At 41.3% G+C, this 22,702-nt stretch overlaps 2 protein-coding genes across 2 annotated transcripts; both read right to left on the bottom strand.

Moving 5' to 3' along the window:
- Positions 1-173: 173 nt before the first annotated feature.
- Positions 174-9,431, bottom strand: LOC311005292 (zinc finger FYVE domain-containing protein 1-like). Its single transcript, XM_083997650.1, has 11 exons — positions 7,978-9,431; positions 7,353-7,857; positions 6,086-6,300; positions 5,865-5,971; positions 5,648-5,756; positions 5,431-5,528; positions 5,084-5,201; positions 4,773-4,943; positions 4,369-4,549; positions 4,126-4,239; positions 174-2,529 (listed from the first exon to the last, which is right to left on the bottom strand). Exons 1-11 carry the CDS (start codon positions 8,485-8,487, stop codon positions 2,297-2,299), a joined length of 2,361 nt encoding a protein of 786 aa, XP_083853776.1. The 5' UTR covers positions 8,488-9,431; the 3' UTR covers positions 174-2,296.
- Positions 9,432-10,953: 1,522 nt separating this feature from the next.
- LOC311005657 (rho-related GTP-binding protein RhoV-like) lies at positions 10,954-11,792 on the bottom strand (the record flags this gene model as incomplete). The annotated part of the gene is made up of 3 exons (XM_083998158.1): positions 10,954-11,403; positions 11,491-11,549; positions 11,627-11,792. 3 exons carry the CDS (start codon positions 11,790-11,792, stop codon positions 10,954-10,956), a joined length of 675 nt encoding a protein of 224 aa, XP_083854284.1.
- Positions 11,793-22,702: the final 10,910 nt, after the last annotated feature.

Genomic DNA, 22,702 nt, shown 5'->3' on the forward strand with positions numbered 1-22,702 from the left:
GGCAAGTCAGTGCAGTGCAAGTGGCACAGAATATCAACATGGAAGCTTGTGTTTCATTATTTATTAAAATAATTATAAATCATTTATCATCATCAATAAGCACCAAGCAAATAATTTTCCCTCACTTTCTCTGGAGCTGAAGTGTTGGCAAGGAGAGGAAGCAGAGCTCCTAATGCACAGGCGTGCACGATTTATTCCTCCCACATACAGTACAGTAAGTGGTATGACACAGGGAGATTTAAAACACACACACACACACACTAAAGACATGGAGGCAATTTCAGATTATGTTTTGACAGACGGGAGCTGATACAACTTTAATCGTATGCAAATCTTTCACCAATAATTCAGTAAGTATCCACACACGTCACTGTTTCAAGTTAGTTTCCAACATTTTCAAAAGCATTGATCATTCCTGCTTGATTCATAGTGTGTAGGTGAGAAGTGTTCATAGTAGCACCCAACCTAGTTGAAAAACTGGACACCACAAAGGATAACAGAAGCAACAGACTGCACACATTTGCATGGGAATGAAGTCCAGTACAAGTGAGTTGACATGATGTATTTCCTATTCTACCCTGTGTGATTATTAGAGCCTCAGAGAAGGGCGTGTGTGTTTGTGTGTTTGTGATGCAACATTCAGACAGATAAATCTATTTTGAGACAAGGCAGACACAACATCTTCTCATCAGACATCAGAACCAAAAAGTTCCACGTAAGGAGCAAAGGGAGAATTAACTTTATCTACAAAGCGTACAATCGACAGCCACCCTTTTTTCTCTCATTTTTTAACAATAAAATACAAGCATAATGTGTTAAAGGCATCCCCTTGTGCTTTGTATTATATCCACACGTAACAGTCTCATTACTCAATAACAAAGAAGTAATGATGCAAGACAAGTTAAAGCTCTCAGTCACTAAATATGGTTCAATATCTTATCATTGCCACATTTGAGCATCTGTTTTCTGTGTAATGCTAAGAAACAAACAAACAAAAAAACTATGGGGAAAAAGGGTGGTTCAAACACAATCTACAAAGTATATAAATACCTATACAGTAACTAATGTCAATGTCAAACAAAAAAAACAAGAACAGGAAAACAAAAAACAAAATTTTTCAATAACGGATGTAAAGTAAAAACTAGCTGTGCTGAGCTGAACATGGAGTTTGTATCCTGTCAGACCTGGAGGCGTGAATGAAATATGTAAAACTGGTTCGAAGACAAATGTGGATATTTCTCAGTTCTGCAAAACAGTATCCATACACCCTAATAAACATTGACTGTAAATATTTAAAAAACATTTAAAATCAAGGTGTCGAGAAAACAAATTTGAATATTAAATACCTACATTTTATAGCATGTATATACGCTCGGTAAAAGAAACAGTGAGGTTTATTCAGACTGTCCTCTGAACAAGTAAAAGGCCATGGATCGCTCAGACTGTCATGCATGCCAGAGTGCTAATAAGTCTTTTTTTTTCTTTCTTCAATACATAAATAATTTTCAACATTTCAAATGTACACTCCTCTAACATAGATCTATGTCTTCATACAACCACAAAGTACATGATAAAATATAAACATTATACCAGCACAGATACAGTGACCTGAATGATTTTTGGCACCCCAGATATCCACAGTCTAGACCCGAGATTTCAGCTCAGTCTGGGACAGACTACTTGATCATCAGGACATCATGGTTTTGGCCATTGTAAGCAACAGCCTATAACAGCTGAAAAAGGCTTAGTGCAAAAACTAAAATGTTGCAATACAGCATGCAATGGAGCCTGCAGTTATACCTGCATGGATGTAAAACACCTCCTTGCCATTACACGTACTACATCAGAGAAACAATGCTCAATAATAAGAATTGCTGGACACTAAACACACCAACCGCATGGGGTTCTCAACTATCTAATATTCTTTAAAATGATACATTTTTTTTTTATATTTTCTGATAGTAGAAAAATAGCTGAACAGCCTTATTAAACGCAAAATTAGGGATTTGTGTCAATAAAGAATTAAAATATTCACTCTGTGAATAATCAGAGTGGAAATGCAGGTTTCACACTCAGTCAAGTAACTCACATGTTCTGGCTGTTCTACAAAGGCCACAGGAACTCAGAAATCCCAAATCTGCTAATTGTCCTATATATATCTATATATGCCTAAAGACTTCCTTGCCACAGATACAAGACAGAACCATTGGAGTAACAGAGGTAAAGCAGTGACAGACTGCGAGCTGAGTGAGTGAGTGGTTCTCTCCGGTGCTCTGAGGAAGGAAGGCCGTCCCTGTTAAAGTTCTCCAGGTTTCTGGTTGCAGCTGGTGCACACGCGCACGGGGTGGTCCCAGCCCCGCGACGGAACCGGCCGGCGCTCTGGGGAGCAGTCGTCACATACTCCTTGGCCACAGGCACGGCAGTGATGCTTGGACAGTTTGGCAGTGAACTCACGCTGGCAGTTGTGGCAGGACAGGATGTCCTGGTCAGGCACCCAGTAGGCAGGACGGGCTGCGTCTTTCACTAGGCCTATAGGGAACACATAACACACACATGCACTTAACATTTATGATGTAAGGTATCAGTTTGTCTTTTACATTTACACCACACACTTTAGTCACTGAAGTCCCTTTAAACGTTAAGTGTTGTGTCTGTTAGTTTAGTTCAGAATAGAAACTGGAAACAGGGGGAAACAGCTAGCCTGGGTCTGTCCAGAGGTAATAAATCCAACCTGCCAGTGCCTCCAAAGCTCACTAATCTGCCTGTCATATCTAAATGTCATGTAATGTTTAAGTCTGTGTGTAAAACTCATGTCAATACGCTGAACTTTTCCTTTAATTTAAAGGTGCATCCACTCAATGGGCCACTTCGATTGCACTTTATTTTATGCTGCAGTATCTCCACATATTTGTCTTGACACGATATTGAATATTATACAACTTCTGCCTCGACTGCGAACACCAAAACATGTTCAACTCTCGTTATCAATGCTTTATTTTAGCTTTATTCATGCTGCCTACTCCTCACAAATTGTTTTAGTTCACTGATGCTCCAGGTAAAATGGCTCTGGTTACCATGGAAACCCCAAAACAAGATTTGGATTTGTACACAAGGAGGCTACTTCTTATTTTTTACCTTCTGGGTTATTTGGGAATAGTATTGGGTATGGAGAAGCTATATTCATCAACAACTTTAGGCAGTAAATATAGATCAGTAGGGTTATGCAGCAGAATTAATTATAATCACTGCAATAATAATAATAAATGTAGTTTGGCTCAGACAAGCTGAAGATCTTGAAATTGACATCTTGACATGAAACAACATCCTGAAGATAAAATAGATGAACAGACCACTTCCCACACTGCAAAGCTCATTTTCTCAATGTAATCCACATTTTGGATTATTTTAGCAGAAGTATGTTACATTAGCTGTTATAAATATTTTCTTTTCATAAACACAACAAACCAAAGTGCAGACAAGAGAGTTAGTACAGACTATAGATGGGAATGGTCTGGAGCGCTGAGCAATCACGTCATGTGTCTGACTTCCGAACGTCAATGGCTTCGACGTTCACAAGTTAAATAGCAAAGGTACGTGCGGCTGGAAGTCTCATAAAATGACATGGACACAGTCACTGGTGCACTTTGTAGCCTGTAAACATTTAGCTGGAGAGGATAACAAATGAAAGGCAAATGCTAATTTTGCATTTGAACCCCTGTTAAATGATACAGACAAAACCTGATTATATTCCCATCATTCATCGCAGAGGATTTTCCCAACACATTAGTCATTTGATGTATCAGCTGTTTCTTTGACCCAGGACATTTGCATGATTTACAATGAGTTAAAAGAGACCTGTGAACTTTTTGGTAATGGCACAGGTCCTGTCACAAGTAGGCTATTAGGTCATCCCATATTCCTTATAAGGAGGGCTTTGTCAGTGCCTGCATAACATCTTGGAGAGCTCAAACTAGAAACAAGACCTCATTGCTTCTCGTCCTGCCAGTAAATAAGTATGGCACACCTCTACCACTAGAGGGCATCATATCCATACACTAACGTTTACTAGGTCATTTCACCCCGTTACGTAACCTCTTCTTTAGGTTTGTTTTGGGCAACACTCACCAAGTGGGATGTCAATAGCAGTCACCACAACCCCTATGGTGTTGGTGACTGCTTCTCCAACCTTCCTGGCCAGGGTTCCACCTTCTTCCTCCTCGAGCTCTGCTTCAACCAGCTCTGCAAAAAACAAAATGTTGCTTCCCTTAGTCATGGCTCGCCCAACGTCAATGGCTTCATAACACACAAATAATATTTGACAATAGACAATAAAGAGGGAGCATTTGACATTATTAAGGGAGTTTGTACCTGCATATGAGGCTCTCTGCTCGAAGCAAACGTCACAGACTCTGACAGGGGCAAGACCCCAGCCTCTCTCGGGAACGGGCGCAGCTTTGGAGGAGCAGCCATCGCAGAAGCCCTCCCCACAGGCACGGCAGTGATGCTTGGTGTCGTTGTCCTGGAAGACTGTGTGACACTTATGGCACACCTTGTATAAGAGGGAAAGAAAAAAAACAACACAGACACTTATTGACCAAGAGCGAGAGGGCGGAGGATGCAATCTGAGTCTGCCCCAAGTTTTATCTTGTGACTTGCAAACATAGACATGTGTAATAGGCACAGAACACCAGACAGTAAACATCCCTCTGGACACTAAAGTGTTGACTTGGCTGCTGGTGGCGGGTGGCAGAGGGTGGGGCTCTGTCACTCACCAAGATGAGGGAGTTGGGTTTCCAGTAGGCTGGGGCGATCTGATCTGTCAGCCAAGAGGTGACGGCCTTGGCAGGCTTGACACTGAGCTCTGACACAGACTGGGCCACTAGGTTGACTCCATCTAGAAGACGTTGTGCTGCATTGCTATTGTCCTTTAGGAAGCCATCCGACTGCAGATAGGAGACAGGTTTTTTCTACATCAATAGATTATATTTATCGATCGGTTTAATTCGTGACTGGAATAAGTATGGATAAGTAAGGAAATACAGTCTATGTTGGTTAAATAACAGAAATGGTTTGTTCTTCTTACCCCTGGCCAAACATGTTGGATCTCAGTGCGAACAACTGTATCCACAGGGTCCTGGTTCCCATACCAGTACTGACGGCTCCGATAGATGACTCCACAATTGGGACATTCAATAACATACCTGAACATACACACACAAATGTAGAACTCAGTTTCAGTCAAAATAAAATTATGAATGTGCACCTAAAGGTATTATTTGCTGTGAGACATGTAAGTTGGTGTGAACAGAAAAATTTGATTTTAGGTCAGAGCCTAGGGCACCAGTGCTAAAATTGGGCCCTGGAAAGGTAACATAAGCCTAACCCAACCCTCTTTACGTGTGACCCTGCAGGTCATCCTCCTCTACTCACCCAGACCAAGCATACTTGGCAAGGCCCATCCATGGAGAGTCTGAGGAAGCCGAGGTCTTGGGGACAACAATCACTTCCTTTCCTCCTTCATAACAAGCCTGAGGTGACGCACCACACAATGGTTTTAACATCAGCTCCATCAGTCAGGGAACAAGAGTATGGTATAGAGAGACAGCTATGGTCTGGCTCAGTGATTCATGTGAGCTATTGTTCTTACCTTACAGGTGTAAATGCGATTATCGTACTGAACAGAGTAACGACAGCGATGCTTCGCCTCATGGCACACTCCTTCTCCCAGGTGATTCATGCTGTTCTTGCAGCCAGACCTAGAACAAAAGTCATAAGTCAGAGTGTAAAAAAATGACTAAAAACAGCAAGAAAATGAAGGTTAGATGAGAATGGATAAAAGCTCTCAGAGGGCTGGAGGTACGGACCCACAACTGAGGCACTGGCTGGAGCAGGTGAAGTACTCGTCTGGAAAGAAGCAGCTGTGAGCGACCAGCTCACCGGCAATCTCCCCGTTGAAGCGTTCACTCAGAGCCTGCAGCAGATAACGGACATAAAATGTAGAATAAAACCAACCAGTTTTTCATTTGCAAAACCACAAATGAGTTTGATGCAAACTGGACGCCAGTGGACTTTAAACCGCCCCTACCTGCAAGGCTTTGAAGATGACCACAGGGGTGCGTGGGGAACGGGTGGCGTTGTTGTCCAGGAGCTGCTCCAGTTTATTCTGCAGGCCGCGGAAGTCGGTGGGTGGGCTGAGAGTCTGCGTGCCCCAGTACTGGACGGAGCTGAAGGCCTCTGGAAAACGTGAAAGTTTCCGGAAGCGGTCCAACAGCAGACGATCTACCGACTCAGATGACTTCTCTAAAACAACACAAAGACGGAGGGGGGGTGTTACTGCAGCTGTCCTGGTAGCAGAGGGATGTCAGAGCATTACATACAACACATTTGTCCACTCATTTTGATATAAGGGAGAAAAATACTGCAATCCTGAAATATCATCATGAGCACATGTACATCGAATCATGTACATGTGCTAAACAGTGACTAGTTTCTTGCAGCCTACTTGAGTGATGTAATGCACCAGGCTGTTGTTAATTTCTGTCAGTCATGTTATTGCTAAATGGAAATTGAGCACAAAGTTTTTAAAGTAACGTGTATTTACATCTTTCAGCAACCATGTAGATATAATAGTGGAAGTATGGAATGTATGGTTCTTCTTTCTTCTGCCATTTCTTTTTTGTGTTTTACTGTGAAATTGTTGTTGTTTTTTTAACATGACACTGCTTGTGTTCATCTTGCCAGGACTCCCTGGAAGAAGACATCCTGTATCTCCATGGGATATTCCTAGCTAAATTAAAAAAGGAAGATAAATAAATAAATAAAAAGCTCTCTGCAGACGATTCCCAAACTGCAAGTCTCTGCAAATTGATTGTCATGACACTGAAAGCTGAATAGAAACCAGTGACTGCAGAGTAATGAAAAATAATTGAAATTATAGAGCACTGCAAGAAGTAGCTGGCAGTCATGTAAAGTATGAGTTGTAGTGACAAGCAAAACCTGATATTATCATTCAAGTGTGTAACTACAGTTGTAAGTGTGTCATTTCACTGACATAGTTTTCTGTTTAGGTCAAGAAGCAGTGTTTACACATTTCTTGGAATGCAGATTTTGTACATGAAAGACAGAGAAACACTGCAAGCTATTTGCTGAGCCTGTAAAGTTATATGCTGAGTTTAACCTTTAGTTTACTTTAAAAAGGACTGGCTCGCATACCTTAAGGTGATTCAGGTCTATATTTATGACACTACAGTCACATAGTGCTGGTCTAACTTGTCTAAAAAAGGTGTAACATACAAGTCATTTGATTCCACCTTATTATTAGCAGCAGTAATAGGTGTGGTGAGATATTTTACCTGAGCCAAGTAACTTAGTGTGAACGGTTTCATGGAAGATAACCACTGCGGGGCCCAGAGTGGACAGTGGGACATCCAGGCCGCAGCGGGCCGTCGTGGCCTTCAGCTCCTTGGTGAAATGCTTCAGGTAGGCGTCTGAGGCGTCCCCAAGGAACTTGAAGAGGTCGTCGTGAAGACGGTCAGCGTGGGTGCGGTAAATGATGAGATCGGAGATGGCGAGCACCTTGAGCAACAGACGGGTCCTCTGGCCCTGCTTGGAACTGTTCCCAAGAAGCCCCTCTGTATCGATGACCACTACTTTGTGGATGGGGTCAAACGCCGCCCACACGCCCACTGTACACGATTCCTGCGTGGGAGAAGTCTTGAACACCTCTCTCCCCATGAAGAAGGTGTGGTTGAGGGTGTGAGATTTGCCCTCTCCCGTGTTACCGAAGATGGACACCACCTTCAGCAGCTGATCAGGGTCACAGTTCAGGCTCTTCATAAATGAAGCGTCGTCTTTAAGCTTTGAAATAACAAGAGAGTTTACAAGTGGAAATGGGTTACTTTACCTACACGTTTACTGGTGTACACAAAAAGAGGAGACATTTTGATATTTTGATTCAGTCACTTCAGCACAACTCACCTGCATTTCCTCATTCTCATCCACCAATAGGAAGCTGGAAGCCTTCTCCAGGAGTTTTGCTCTCTGAGATTTGATATCATCGGCTATTTGAACAGCAGGCTGAACAGGTGTCTGGACAGAGATGACCTCTGTGGGTTTGCGTGGTGGAGGATAAGATGTGAGCTGGTGTTTCTTCTTGTTGCCTCCACCGTGGGTGCGTTTCTGACAGTCTTGGCACAAGTTAACTTTGCAGTTCTGGCAGCGTACCACAGATCTATGACGTTTGCCATTGTCTCCATTACCTCCTTTACAATTGTCACAGTAAGGGACATGCCCGGGACCTATCTGAACCCGCTCATGGCCCTTCAAACGCTCCTGACTGTGGAGCTCAAGCTCACAACGAACACACTGCAGGCTCCTGCATTCATCACACTCAAATGCAGCCTCCTCTGAGCCACCACAGGCATAACTTTCTTGACATATTAAAGTTGTATTAACTCCCTTTTCTGAAGATGAGCCATGCCCACTCATCGTTTCCTACAAGGTCAACTTTAATACTGAGCAATGCTTATTGGAACAGCTTTGAAAGGAGCACCAGCTATTTCCAATAGCAATTAATAATGAAAAATGCACAACATGTAGGTAATACTGAACTAAAGTGACGAGCTTATATACAATGACTAAATCAACTTAAAACAGCTGCATGTCAACAGGCCTGGTGATCCACTGACTGTATCAAAGAAGTCTCAACAAGTACATGTAACGTTACAATTAAGTTTTCGCATAAAAATAAATATGCAACACTTAAAACTGGTTCAGTAATGTTTTTTAGTGCAACTAAAAATGAGGCAAGGAAATGTTCGTCTCTTCGAGTAACAACATGTATTTATTTAATTTTATTTTTAGTATTAACACTTAGCTTGTTCGTGCATTGAAGTTGGCAAATTGCTGTAGCATGATATAAAGTAGCTAAGCGAATTAAACTGTAAAATAGCACAGACACCTTTTACGGTAGCGTGTACCGACCAGGACAATGAACTCTCCCTGAACAGATGAATGTACAAATGTTGATGCTAACAACAGGCTAGCTAGCAAACTGAACCTCAATAGCTCGCTAGCAAACTCGGTGGACAATTTACCACACAAACATAAATACTCAGTTTACAGCTAGCTAGTTTCAACGGACTGCTCCAACTTTTCTGAAGAAAAGCTCTAATTAGAGAGCCAGCAAACCCTAACAGTTCATAGCCGTCCAAACAAGCAGCTAGCCTCCGTTCTGTCAACTGAGCTGTAACAACATATCAACAAAAACAACAGACAGCCGATGTCTTCAGCTCGGATATCCGCGGACTCTTACTTTGAAACGGGAGGTAAATCCGCGCGATTCCGCTTAAAAAGTCTTTTTAAAGTGTTACTCTGTGCGGATCCTTCCGAGCAGTGTCATTGTTTTGTTCTTCAGTCCCCTCCCTGGCAGATTTCTTCTCTAGCTACGTTATTTTGTTGCCAGGTCAGATCAGCTGATCAGATTATTTTCAGTCACAGGGTCAGAGGAGGCTAACGCGCAGTTGCATGATGGGAAACGTAGTTCGAGACAGGCCGTCCTGTTTGTGCTGCACGATACCACTTTGTTCTAAAATATATCTCTTTGAGATAGCCTATTATATTATATTATATTATATTATATTATATTATATTATATTATATTATATTAGCTATATTGCCTACCTATAACACTGACTATATAAAACTAGGGAATGGTCTTTTGGTAGTCCTGATGTTGGTGTTCACATTCACAATTTTTCTAAAAATCCTTTCATCATCATTACACCTGCCGCACCTCGTCGGAAGGGACCGGATTTGATTGGATCCGGGACCTCCTGTCAATCAAAATCTGTAAATAACCTGCACAATATCAAATTTTATCTGTGCTCTGTCAGTTTTATTTCTCTGTGAAGTTACTCATAGATCGCTTGTTTGCCCACTTTGGATGCATTTTAATATGAGAAAAAACAAGAGGGGGAAAAAAAGCAATTGACAGACGTCAATCATCAGGTTACGCAATGACGCAGGTCACGCAACCAGTGAGTTTTAGGCGCGAGGACGAAAGAAGGGGAAAAAAAACAAAACAAAACAAAACAAAAAGACACAACTAAAGGACAATAGGGCATAGAAAACCCATAAGAGTAAGAATATAGGAATAAGGAGGCCGAGTGTTGTATGGATGGTTTGTGAGCTATCAACAAATAGGCTAAACTGCAAGGTAAGCACACGTTTTTTGTTGTTGTTGTTTTTTTTTTAAATGTATTGCTGTTCTCTGTTGTGCAGTGTTATTGATTAGGAACGAGTGTAGGCTACTACTGTGAATTAGTGAGTATGAATGTAAAACTTGCAAGTTCCATTGTTGTGTGGGCAAGATATGCGCATCAGTGCGCACACACACACTGCACATGGGTGGTTGTTTTAAAAGAAGCCTAATTGCTGGAAACATGCCTCAACATAAGCTTTCAGACAGAGGATGGATTTAAATGCCTTTTGTCTTGTAAAGTAGCACTTCAAAGTATCAGCAGGTGACCATTTGTCCCAAATAGCACTTGGTGTTTTCCCTCCATTTCCTCACTGACAGTATCTTGCAAGATCTACAGAAATACGTTTTTTTAAATTCTATTTATCCATTAAAGGCGTTTTGAAAGATTGAAAGAAAGCACAGGAACTGGCATGAAATGTTGCTTAGTGCATTTATTACAAAACTAACTCACACACAAAAATATGAACAACAGTGACACACAAAACATAAAAACCAAGAAGAGTCAAGAGGTAAAGAGCAGAATGTGAAACCTCCATAATACACTGATTATCACATTTCTTACAGGACCATAATGCAGGCTTTACAGTAAGTCCAGTTTTTTAGTGCACAGTCCACATTTTGCAGAGAGACATGTCGATAAAAAATGCATAGTTTGTAACAAAAACATCCACACAGCTCCCAACCTTTATACATCAGATATATCGGATGATTTTCTTCCACCCACAATCACAAAATGTCTTTAAACGTCTAAGGAGGCTGAGCTTTTTACATTTAGTGCCAGTGTGTTTGTGCTTGATGGCAGCAGACACAGCACAATCAAACACATCTTTGAGGTTGTGTTGTGTTAGAGCTGAACACTCAACATAGTCGTGAGCTCTGATCCTGTGTGCCAGCTTTCTGGCCCGGCTGAAGTGCACTGGTTTTGTGCGTCGCTGGTCCAGATGAATGAGGACGTCCACGTTGTGGCGAAGGTCTGACTGAGTTCCGACCAGAACAATGGGAGACGTTGGGTTGCCGGCACGGATCTGTGGGATCCATTTGGAGGTGATGTTGTCAATGGAGACAGGGTTGACCACGCTGAAGCAGAGGATGAAGACATCCACATGGGCATAGCACAGAGAGCGGAGGTGGCCAAACTCCTCCTGACAGATAAAATGATAAGAGATGAGGAGCAGAGGACTAAACCGTGGTCTAGGGAAAAAAAATCTAATGTGGTGTGCAATATTTACCTGTCCAGCTGTATCTATCAGTTTAACTCGAGTTGGGATGCCATTCACGTGAACAAAACCTGGAAGCCGAGTAGAAACAGTTTTACTTCTGAGTCCAACAGCAGTTGACCTTTAAACAAAATAACCTTTTACTCACCAGTGAAAACGTCAAAAGCTGTTTGCCTGTACTCGCTGTTGTATCCATTGAAGATGTAGCTGATAATCATGCTGGTCTTCCCCACGGCTCCATCTCCAACCAGCATGCAGCTCAGCTCTTCCCTCGGTCTGTTTGGTTTATCATGTCTCTGACAGGCCTGTGCCATCTTTCCTTGAATTATCACTCCATTATTATCCCAGCAGTTTGAAAATCCATGCAGGAGTGCAGTGTTACAGTGTTACAGTAAGATGTGCTCTCCCCCCGGGGGTTGGAGGACACCTCGATTTGAAAGAACAAAGGCGCCCAATCAGATGAGGTGACCCCCCAGCAGTTTGACTGTTTCCCTTTGATGCAGATTTACATAGACACTCCCACCAAGCCTGGCTGACCACTGGTAAAGGCCAACTCAACAACTGAAAAATCCCATGCAGTAGCATAAGGGAACATAAGTATTTATGCACCACAGGCCAAAAGTTTGGAAGTATGGCCAATAGGCCAAACATTTGGAAGAAACTTCAAGTTTCTGTTCACATTGCGCCTTTCTTTGGGATGTATTTACTGCATGATCAGACTTTGCTTTCATTGATATGCACCATTTTCCTCACATTAACCTGATATTAGCAGACCATTGCTGAATAAATGTTACCAAAAGAAAAGAGGGTTGAGAAGATGTGCAAGAGTCACAACTTAAGTGCAAAAGTAAATAACAAATCACAGTTTGCATTATTCACTTTAGCTGTTTGGCTTTTGAGAGTTTGCATACACAAATCCCAATACATCTCAAATGTGTTCATATCTCATTCTCTTACAACCTACCACAGAAATAGGCAGACAGAAACAGCTGAGTAAAGAAACAAGAGTACAGATTTGTACATTGAGGAAAAAAGGATACACTGAAAAAGAAATAGTAAAATGCCTAATGGTGTCCAACAAAAAAGTTCACTACACCCTAAAGAGACTAGAAGATATTGGAAGTCATGATGATAGAAAAAGGTCAGAATAGGAAGAGGAAGGTGAACTTTGAAAGATGCTTCAGGCCCCCCGGTCTCCAAGCCGCTCTCCAATTGAGCTTTTGTGGGACGGATTGGATTGATCAGTCAGAAAAGTCAGCAGTCTTTCATTGACGAACTTAAGAAAGCTATTCCTGGCACATACCTTAAAAATCCCAAACCCAAATACCTGATAAGTATACCAATAAAACTATGATCTTTTTTGTACAAATTTTAGCTTGCTTTCAAACCTTTGGCCTGTCGTGTAGATCTCCAAGCCCGATTTGTAGATAGACGCTCCTTTGTAAATATATAAGTTTAACTAATAATTAAACTGGCCCTCATAAATGAGGACCAATAACATGGTTCACATTTAAATAATTGTTCAGAGCCAGACACTGTTAATGCAGGGTGTAATGTGTAATGTTGACACTGGTCAGCAGAGGGAGGTGTTGCTCCAGCACCCTGGTCTTCCTTTTACCATTATAAACAGTCTAAGATTTGTTTCTTTTTGTATTTTCTTGCAAGAACAACAGTTGATGACTGATGAATAAAAAGAAAAAAATATGGCTGAGTAATCACAGTTAATCTTGCACAAAAGAAAAATTACAAATGTATAACACTCAGACAGGGGCATTTTCCATGTATCATATCATAATAATACCTAATTAAAAAAATTGTCATTGCACACTTTCCCAAATATCATATTTTTGTAACTTTGCATTACAGACACATTTTAATTTGGCTGCAACAAACAACAAAATCCAGTGTTGTGAAGGCAGCGTTTTTCTCTCATGCGAAAGGGCAAAGGGCACAGCTGAGAGGGGCATTGTTGGACTGTCACCACTGATGTTTATAGCAGAAACTTCATGTGCCATGTTTCATCCTGTCCTTTTAGGGTGACTGGGTTCATAAATACACACACACAAATAATATGCTATATTCTTTCCAGGTCTCCTATTATAATGATTCACTTTACAGATTACACTGCACTGCAGATACTGTTTCTAATGATAAGAACAGATCTATAATAACAGCAATTATAACAGCATAAGATGCAGTTTTGACCAAAACACCAGCAGTTGCCTTGCATTGCCTCTTTTAATGAAACTTCAGGTAGGCATATTTGCTTACTATCAAGCTTTGCGACCATCATTACACAGCATAGCATCTCTGTACCTCATCCCCTATAATAGTTATAGCAGCACCATTGTCTTCACCTGCTTTGATACACAAAGGAAGAGGTTTTGTTCATTTTGCTCAAATCATGAACATACGGCCCATATTTCTGTTTGACATTATTTGTACGAGCATTGTAAGATGTGGTTTTCGAGAGCGGGAAACGTTTGGGGGTGAAAATACAGCTTTAAACAAAGTGTTGTTCCTTATCTGTCTGAGCCTGCAGGAAACTCTGCGAGCATTGTGTTGTAAGGTCCCTGCTTCCTGTTTGCCGTTGTTTCTCACTCACTCGTTCTCTTCTCCCTTTCTCTCCCCCTTTTTTTCCCACCACCTGCAGTGTGAGTGATCGAGTTTATTCCCCATGGTAGGAGGACAACATCTGGTCCCCCCCCCCAACCACCACCACCACCTTTCAAACACACATCTCATTGCCAGCTCCACTCCCATGCTACACCTCTGACAGCTGTGAGTCACAATGCTGTTCCTTAATCCAAGGTAAATGTCAAACACAGGAAACTGTTTTTTTTGACTGTCTTTAAATATCTCTACATCCAAAGATTCCTTCCTGTAGCAACTTCTTTAATCATCATAGATCAACCTGTAAACTGCTTGTTACACATGCAAACACGGGCATTGTGCAACTGAATGCATGTCTGTTTGCAAAGTTTGCATGTGCCTTAATTTGCGCAGCAGATGTCAGCAGTGTGCTGATGATTTAAACCGTGGCTCGGTGCCTAAAGATAGGGATGCATATCTTTTACTGTAAACATGTTTTGTGTCTGCATTCTCACGCTCTCTTGCACTTTGCATGACTAGACATGCAGAAATGTATCCTGACATAGATTTATGGGGGTAATCTGCTTAGTAAGGGTCTCACAGTGTGTGCATTTCAGGAGAGCTCCCAATATACACACACACACACACACAGCACACTTAAAAAAAAAAAAAAAATTCTGCTCACGCTGACTGACGACTGCAAATTTTATGCAAAGATAGACAATACCAAGGACCCAAACAACCCCCTCGTGTTTCACTGAAGTGTTGCTCTGCTTGTTACAAAATAAGCCGCAGTATCTGACTGAAGTCTCAGTCGCATATCAAATCTGACAACAATAGAGAAATCTGCCAGATAGGTGTTAAAAGATTATGCTCCTCCCTAAGCCAGAGATCAGCATGGCACATTGTAGACGGGGGCACAAAACAAGTGGCTGACACAGAGATGAGGCGATAAACAAGCCATTTGCATAACATTTCCTGCATAATGTGCCTTTAAGTAGATACTGCCTGGGCTCTTAAGTGGTGAGGATTAGATGAGGATGGATGCCTCCATCACACTGAGACCCCACATAATGGAAACGCTTTCCCTCTCCTTCTTTAGTTCCTCGGTGCTACTTGAGGGTCATGGCTGGGACACAGTGACACTTGCTTCACATGTATTCAGTATAATCTCCTTGACATTGTTTGCAGCCCAGTGTCAAAGGTTTTGACCTGTTATCTTGAATTTGACACAAAACATAGTCTGTGCTGGATTAAACTGAATCCTTGTGTGCACTGATATTTTGCTGTTGTTCACCCTGAGTTGAACCCACAAAGGTCACATATAGTGCCAGTATTTGCATGTTGTGTGACTAATTATTGCTCCTTGAACAGGTTTTACATTCGAGATGCTATTCAGGCCTACAATTAGTGTTTTATCACATCTACAACCATGTTAGCACCTCTGAGGAATTAGGAGGAGAAAAAGAAGCTCCCAACAACTGATAGCAATCAAAACCACCATGTGAACTTTATGGCAGTGGCAGAGGCAAAGTAAGGGGATCACCCAAGTCTTTCATCCTCTGAAGGACATGAATGTCTGTCATCAATCCAGTCATTATTGAGATAAAATCCCATTTATTCTCATACGACTTCTATCACCCAGAGCAATGGTTTGAGCTGTGTGTATATATCTCCAACAGGATGCAGCCCCCCTCCCGGGTCAACTCGAATTCTAGCACCTTGTGGTCACTGCACCAAGTGATTCATGGGAATTCAGACCTCTGTGGATCTCTCCCACCTCTGTCCTACCTCCTACCCAACCCCTGTTGTTCACATTCTTGACTCGTAGCCAACAGTTATTGCAGGAAAGCATAAACTCTGACTGTGAATACATTGTGATTGTGTGAATCGGATATACTTCCTCGCCTTTTTTGTTGGATCAGTGCATTTGCAGTTAATCTGAATCAATTTCATAACAAGCATTGTATCATTTGGATGCGAACCAGCTTAGGGGTAAATCAGCCTGTCCCAGTTTTTAAGTAAAGCCTGGGTGTTTTTGGGCTTTTGTTGGCCAGCAAGCATCCCTGTCAATTTAGTTACTACTGTTCCATTAAACCTTGGCAGGGGTCCAGGAGCAGTGGACTAATCCCCCCTATACCCTCCAGAAAGCATCACAGGGGGTCCGTCCTCTGTCCCTCGTGGGAGACGCAGTAGACTTGCTCCAAAATCCTTCATATGCTCAGTAGTGACCATGGGAATGATTTTAATTAACACGTTTAAAGTTAATGTAACAATTCCACATTAACATATTAAAAATGATTAGATGTATGTCAATTTATGTAAGTATTTTTCAGGGGTTTTTCTTCTTCTCACATTATCCTGATTGTATTTTTTTTAATGAATGCATAATTTTAATCATGATAATGGCATCATGGGTCAGGGTTGTGGTTGCCAGTTTTATCGAGCTTAATGGCACATACAGTATACACATATATATATTTTAACCAGATAAAGGATTTTAGTCACTGGGTGTCTGGATCTTAAGTCAGAAAAAAAGCCACACAAACAGCAGGATGTCCTGTCCTGTGTCCACCAAAGAGCGCCTACAAATCTCTGATTCTTAAAGTGAAATTACTTTTACTCAGTAACTGGTGGATAATTCGACTGCCAGTTAAAACCAGCTTAACATCTGGCTGATAAGATCGAAGCGGCAGATAGAAGAAGAGACGGAGGTAGTTGCGCTTTGTGCACACTGAATGAATTATTTTTTAAAGTGACACCTCTTTACTCGATTACCAATTTTTAATCCAGTCTTAATACCCCACTACTTGTTATGGAAAGGAGGACGTGTCTGCTGATGAATCAGATGTTGGGGGGTGGGAGGTGGGGGGACTAAACGTCTGGTTTATAAGTTTTCAGAGAAACAGTTTAAGCTCCCAAACCTCTCATGACGTCTCTCTGCAAAGTAGTGACTTTAAATCCCTTTTTCTAATTCTAAATTCTAATTCTAATTCTAATTCTAAATTCTAATCACTGTGTTTGGTTGTTTTCCTGGAAGACTGACACTGAAGGAATCCCGATTGTGAGAGGCTGATGGTGATAGTGATCTCTTCCTGTAAAAATCTGAATTTACCTACAGTATGGCTATTATGATCACAAAATATGCTGCTTATGTGATCAGTTTAAATATTAAACTGTAAGTTAGGTTAAGCTTAGTTTGCAGAGTTAGAAGAGACGAATGATACAACTTGTTTTTACAGTTAAATGAATACAGAAGACTGGACATGGGGAAATGGGTTTTCTGGCTCTAGGAAGAAAAATTGGTCTACAGTTGCACCTAGTAAAAAATGGAGAAAAAAAAGAAATAATGTCACTCTTAACAACATAACACAGAATAAGTAAATTAATTAGCTTTAGATATGCTAGTGTTTTTCTTACAGAGCCCTCCTGCCTGTTTCCCTGTTTCCGCTCTTTGTGTCAAGCTAAGCTAACCAGCTGCTCACTGGACAGTTTCATATTTACATATAACAGTGGTATCAATGTTCTTCTCTAACCTTGCTGTCATACAAATAATTTCCACAGCAAAATGCTAACTTAGTAAATTTCCTGTGCAACATGTTTCTCAAGACTGGAAATTACAATGACATGTTAAATCCAGCGTCATCTGGTTCTAGGCAGCCCTACATACAGTACATGTGTCTGTTCATGTCTGTGATGATGACGCAAACACCTTGATCACCTTCATGCGTCACTGATGCTAGTATAGAATGCTGTACTGTCATTACAAAATGCCAAGAAAACCATGTGTTTGTTGTTGGTCAGGTTTTATGTACTGTAAAACCTGACTAACCTAAGAAATCAAAGGTAGTCTTATAGTAGTAAAGTAGTAGTAAACTATAAATTATTTGCATGAAAAATAAAAGGGATTAAGAGTTGAAAATGTTATTCTTACATGGCTGGCTAGACAAGTTGTAATGATTTCACATACAAATAAAAACATCAGTAACTGTGCGTCTGGATGTTTGATCCCAGGCATTACAGGGAAATGATAACAATATCAACAGGGATCTCACCCTTTGGCCTTTGAAGCATCTGTGTTTTCTTTTTATTTTAGTTTCAATTGGCTCCACATCAATCCACACAACAGCACATGTTCTTACAGAGAATGATTAGAATCTATTTAAACAGGAAACTCTGTCGCAATTGGCTGATTAACATGAGAACATGATCCTTTCAAAGGGATAGGACTTTCCAAACAAACACAAAGCATCATTATTTGCCATTACACACTGAGGAAACATTTGACTCACTGGAATTAAACAAAAAAAAGTGTGGAGCTTGTTTATGTTGTTGGTCAACATTTTAGAGTGGGTGTTAATGAGATACGAAGCCACTTTTGTATTTCATCTCATTTGCATGAGTTTAGCTGAATTTATCAAGAAGTTCCAGATAAAAGAAGTGGTTAGAAGATGAAGTAAGTGTCTGGTACATTGCATCAGATCAGAATGAAATGAAACCTTGTGATCAAAGTGTTAAAATGTGCTTAGGTGGATTTATAATTAAACCTTAGCAAAAATACATTTCTCTCTAAATACGCAGCATTGTTACTGCAGCACATTGTCACAATGACTGTGCAGCTGCTTGACTGTGGCCACAGCGCAGTCTTTAAAATGGCATTGATATCAAACCTCTGTGAGTGTGTGGGAAACAGAGCTCCTTTTCCTGTTCTTTGAGAGAAAACACTCCAGAGAAAAATGGCAGGAAACCTCCAGGGCCTTCTGATTCTGGCTAAGAAAGTGAGTCAGAATACCTGAGAGCTTAGAGTCCTCATAATGTCAGGGCCATCTTTAAAGACAAACGTCAAAGGGAAAAATTTGGTGATAAAATTCAACAAGGCCCTGTAAATCACAAGGTCACTTGCTAAGATTTAAAAACCCCAGCATGTCAGAGACAATACTGATGACATATGTGAATCATAACTACAGTAATACTATCATACTACTGACTGATGCCAGTCAGTTGCACCATCTCAGTTGCCCAAGTATGATGTGTTATTATACATCATGCAATTTTAGGTAAGCATAGTCTTAACTCTTAAGTCGAGCTTGTTGTTTCAAATAAAGCATGCATCCACCAACAGGGGGGGCTGGAGCCCCATCCCTCCCCTGCATCACCTCCATTCATGGCCTTTCCACTGAGGTCAGTGGGCAGAGCTCCATATACAGTAGCCTACACACACTGCATGAAATGAATAATTTTAACCCTGATGTCAAGGTCGTGTCCACACTGACAGGTCTTTAATAGTTGGAAAGACTTCTTTTAGATTGTTTCATTGCCTTCATATCTTACTATTTTATTTTACATAGTTTAATTTCACAAACATGGTTTCAAACTAAAACAGCTTTAAACAAAACTTCTTCATGTACTTTCTAAATGTCAAATAATGTAAAACATTTTTTTATAGACTTAAGAAGACAAATGATCATTAAGGGGCATCAATGGGAACCCAACCATTAAAGAAGTACATTCAATATATCAATATTTAGACCACCTCTCATCAAACCTTCATAGTTCATACACCGTGTGCCCTCATGACACCCTGGTGCTCCTAATAATTCACTGTCTACGTTTAGCAGGTGGCAATGTCTGACGTGGTCTGTTATGCAATCGTTTTATTTTTGGCACGCGATGGCTTCCACGCAGTGTGGATATCGTCATTCACTAAATGAGCAAGCCATGTTTAAGACATCTTTAGTGAGTTGCCCAACCATTCTGTGGTACAATCTGCCGTCCAAACAAACACAGCATGTTGTTTTGATCAAAACACACTCCTGCTCCTCCACAGGCCTAGAGTGTTATTACTACACACTGACTGCACCAATACCCGCGGTGTCTCTTCCCAGTGCTCCCTCTGAGCAGATAGAGAGCTTGTGTTTTAATGTTTTGGCATATGCAACAGAGGATAATATCTAAACTGATAAATTAATGTATTATTTGTTGGTGTTTAGACAAACTGAAAAAGGTGAATAACAGTCATTTTAATGTGTCATTGTGGGAGAAAAATATTGTTGCTAGCAGTTGCCAACCAAATGTCACTGTGCCGCTCCACTGGATGCCACCTGCTTCCCTTGATTGCTCCGTCTTCACAAATGTAACACCATGCACCTGTAGATTGTCATACTGAGCCATCTGCAGAAGTGAAAGAAGTTTGCGCTGCTTAATTGAGCGTTTCCTGACATTATTGCAAAGCAAACCACAAAGCGTGCGCACACCCTCTTGTTATTGATACTCTCACCTCAAATATGCTTTTAATTAAAAGGTGTACTTTGCCATTATACGTCATTATATTTTTATTACAGAATGATGCTTGAGGTAAGAATGATCCCTCACTAGACAAACACAACATCCATCACATGCAACTGCGAATTCCCATCCCGTCAGTGTTAGTTATGGTGTGTCACATGGTACATCTACCAGTAATTATCGCCATAACAACAAAGTCTCACCTCATGTTTATACAGTGCAATTCATTTGTGATGTTTGTTGAAACATAAAATGTTCGCTTATGATCTCACAGAGTCATTTACCCCTCAGGGCCTGACACCCCGCACCCAAGCCCAGGCAGCTGTGTGTGTGTGTGTGGTGGTGGGGGGTTGGGGGGGGTAGGGGTGGGGTGTAAATGAGATTAGGGAAATGAAATTAAGAGCAGCAAAAGTGCCATTCCTCAGGGATAGAGCAGGCTAATGAAGCAGGAGGCAGCTCTCTGGCTGGACCTTTAATTTTGTGAAGCCTGGTTCAGTCCCGGTCCTGCTCCAAACAGATTGGATTAAAAGATCCAGTGGGTGTGAGTCATGTCTCTGTTTGGATGAGAAGAAAGAATTTCTACATCAACCACTGGTGATGATGAATGGATTAAAGAATAGTGTTTATCACTGCACAATGATGGATGAGCTTGAACTGTGGTCTCTCTTCTGCGTCATGACACATGGAGGAGCAGAAGCTCTTGTCCACGCCAGAAACCAGATTCAGTCTTTTGATCCAACTTTCCAGAAACCTGTCCTTTAGGTAGAACATATCACATCTGGAGCATTCGTTACAGCTTCTATTTGTTTATTGATCGAGGGGTGAAAGATGGCACGTGCTTTATAGCCAAATCATTAGCTATTGTTTGTGCCCCTATCAATGGACAGTCTTCCTCTTGTGGTGAAGTGGCCTCGTGCACTCATGTCCGCTGGCAGCAGCCCAGAGAGGGGTGAGGTGACCCTCTGCGGATGAAGCTGAACTCTCAATATGAGAGGGCTGGGGCTCTAAAGCGGATGGCCTCCATTAGTGGCCCAATCACTTTCTCTTTAACACACTTCCAGGGTGACCTTCAGCCCTGCGCTGACCAAGCCAAGGTCAGAGGTCAAGGTTCAGGCTGGGTACACATTAGCATGCAGGTGGAGGCTCTAAAATGTTATTAGTTGGAATAACGTTTTTTGGAATTTGTGACCACTATTCTGGGTGGTGATGGGCCAAACAACACATCCTGAGGACATGACCTCTGTCCCCCCACTCTAGTGTATTGTGTATATTCATATTCAGTGTGTGTGCTCTGTTCAGATGATAATGACTTCCATCTTTTCATGGAGAGCAAGTGACCTGAGGAAGGGTTATAGTGTTGATTAGGGGTTCAAAGTGCACACAGGGAGCATAATATATGTATGCACTGTTTATTTTTTTCAAATTTAAGTCGGTATAATATGGTTTTAAGGTTTTATTACATCTACAGATGCACAGGGAATAGACAAGTCATATATATGGAAGTATTTGCTTCTAACACTGTTCCCATGTATCTGCTATTGCAGCTTACTGACCCCAAGGTCTAATTTTCCCTTTGCCCCTCTCCAAGGAGCCATAATTGTGTGGTAAGGGGCATTTATTGATTGACTTATCTTTATTGCTAAAGCTGAGAGTTTCTAGAGTGAGTTGTTAATCATAATGCTCTTATGCAGCCTAACCCGGTCATTTTTATAAATATACATTTTACTACTTTTCATACCAGGACTCCAGCTATGTCTTGGTCTTGGCCAAAATGAATGTAAAAAAGAAAGACCAAGGCAGAACAGTATGGCATTGTCTTCTTTATTTCATACTCTGTGCTGAGATGATGTGGTGTGTGTGAGAGTGTTGCGGATATAAACACGCTGAGGAAACTGTCTGGTCAAAGCTGTGCAGGGATTCTACAATAACAGACAGTGCACAGCTCAGGGTCCATCAGATCCCACTCTAATAAACACTGATCAACTGTCAGCTTCCTCTGCACTGCTTTGTCTTGAGCATGAGTCAGTGTGAGCTGTGTCTGTTCACGAACTATAACATTACCCCAAACAGTAGACAGTCCTGGTAACACTGATGATTATGATGTGTTCTGTTGTTACTGGGTGATGCAAATACGTAGCATTATTCAACTTTATCTGTTCCACCACACACACAACACAGTTCATTGGAACAAGTCAAATCCACTGTTTATATCACTTTGACCATGATAATCAAGTGTACGTAAGAGACAAACACATACTCCAACCAGCTATTCAAGGCAAAGGTTGCTTTTTTTTTGTATGAACCAGGACACATGCACATGCACATGCTTTTTTTTTTTTTTGTCACG

The sequence above is a fragment of the Trachurus trachurus genome (assembly GCF_905171665.1).
Source record: "Trachurus trachurus genome assembly, chromosome: 22".
In the NCBI taxonomy this organism is placed as follows: Eukaryota; Metazoa; Chordata; class Actinopteri; order Carangiformes; family Carangidae; genus Trachurus; species Trachurus trachurus.

Bases quoted from the DNA above. Each gene is read 5' to 3' on its own strand.
- LOC311005292 (XM_083997650.1), bottom strand. From the start codon at position 8,487: ATGAGTGGGCATGGCTCATCTTCAGAAAAGGGAGTTAATACAACTTTA. The intron at 7,858-7,977 runs GTGAGTTGTGCT...GTTATTTCAAAG, and splicing joins ATGAGAATGAGGAAATGCAG to CTTAAAGACGACGCTTCATT. The intron at 5,972-6,085 runs GTAGGGGCGGTT...TATCTGCTGCAG, and splicing joins TCATCTTCAAAGCCTTGCAG to GCTCTGAGTGAACGCTTCAA.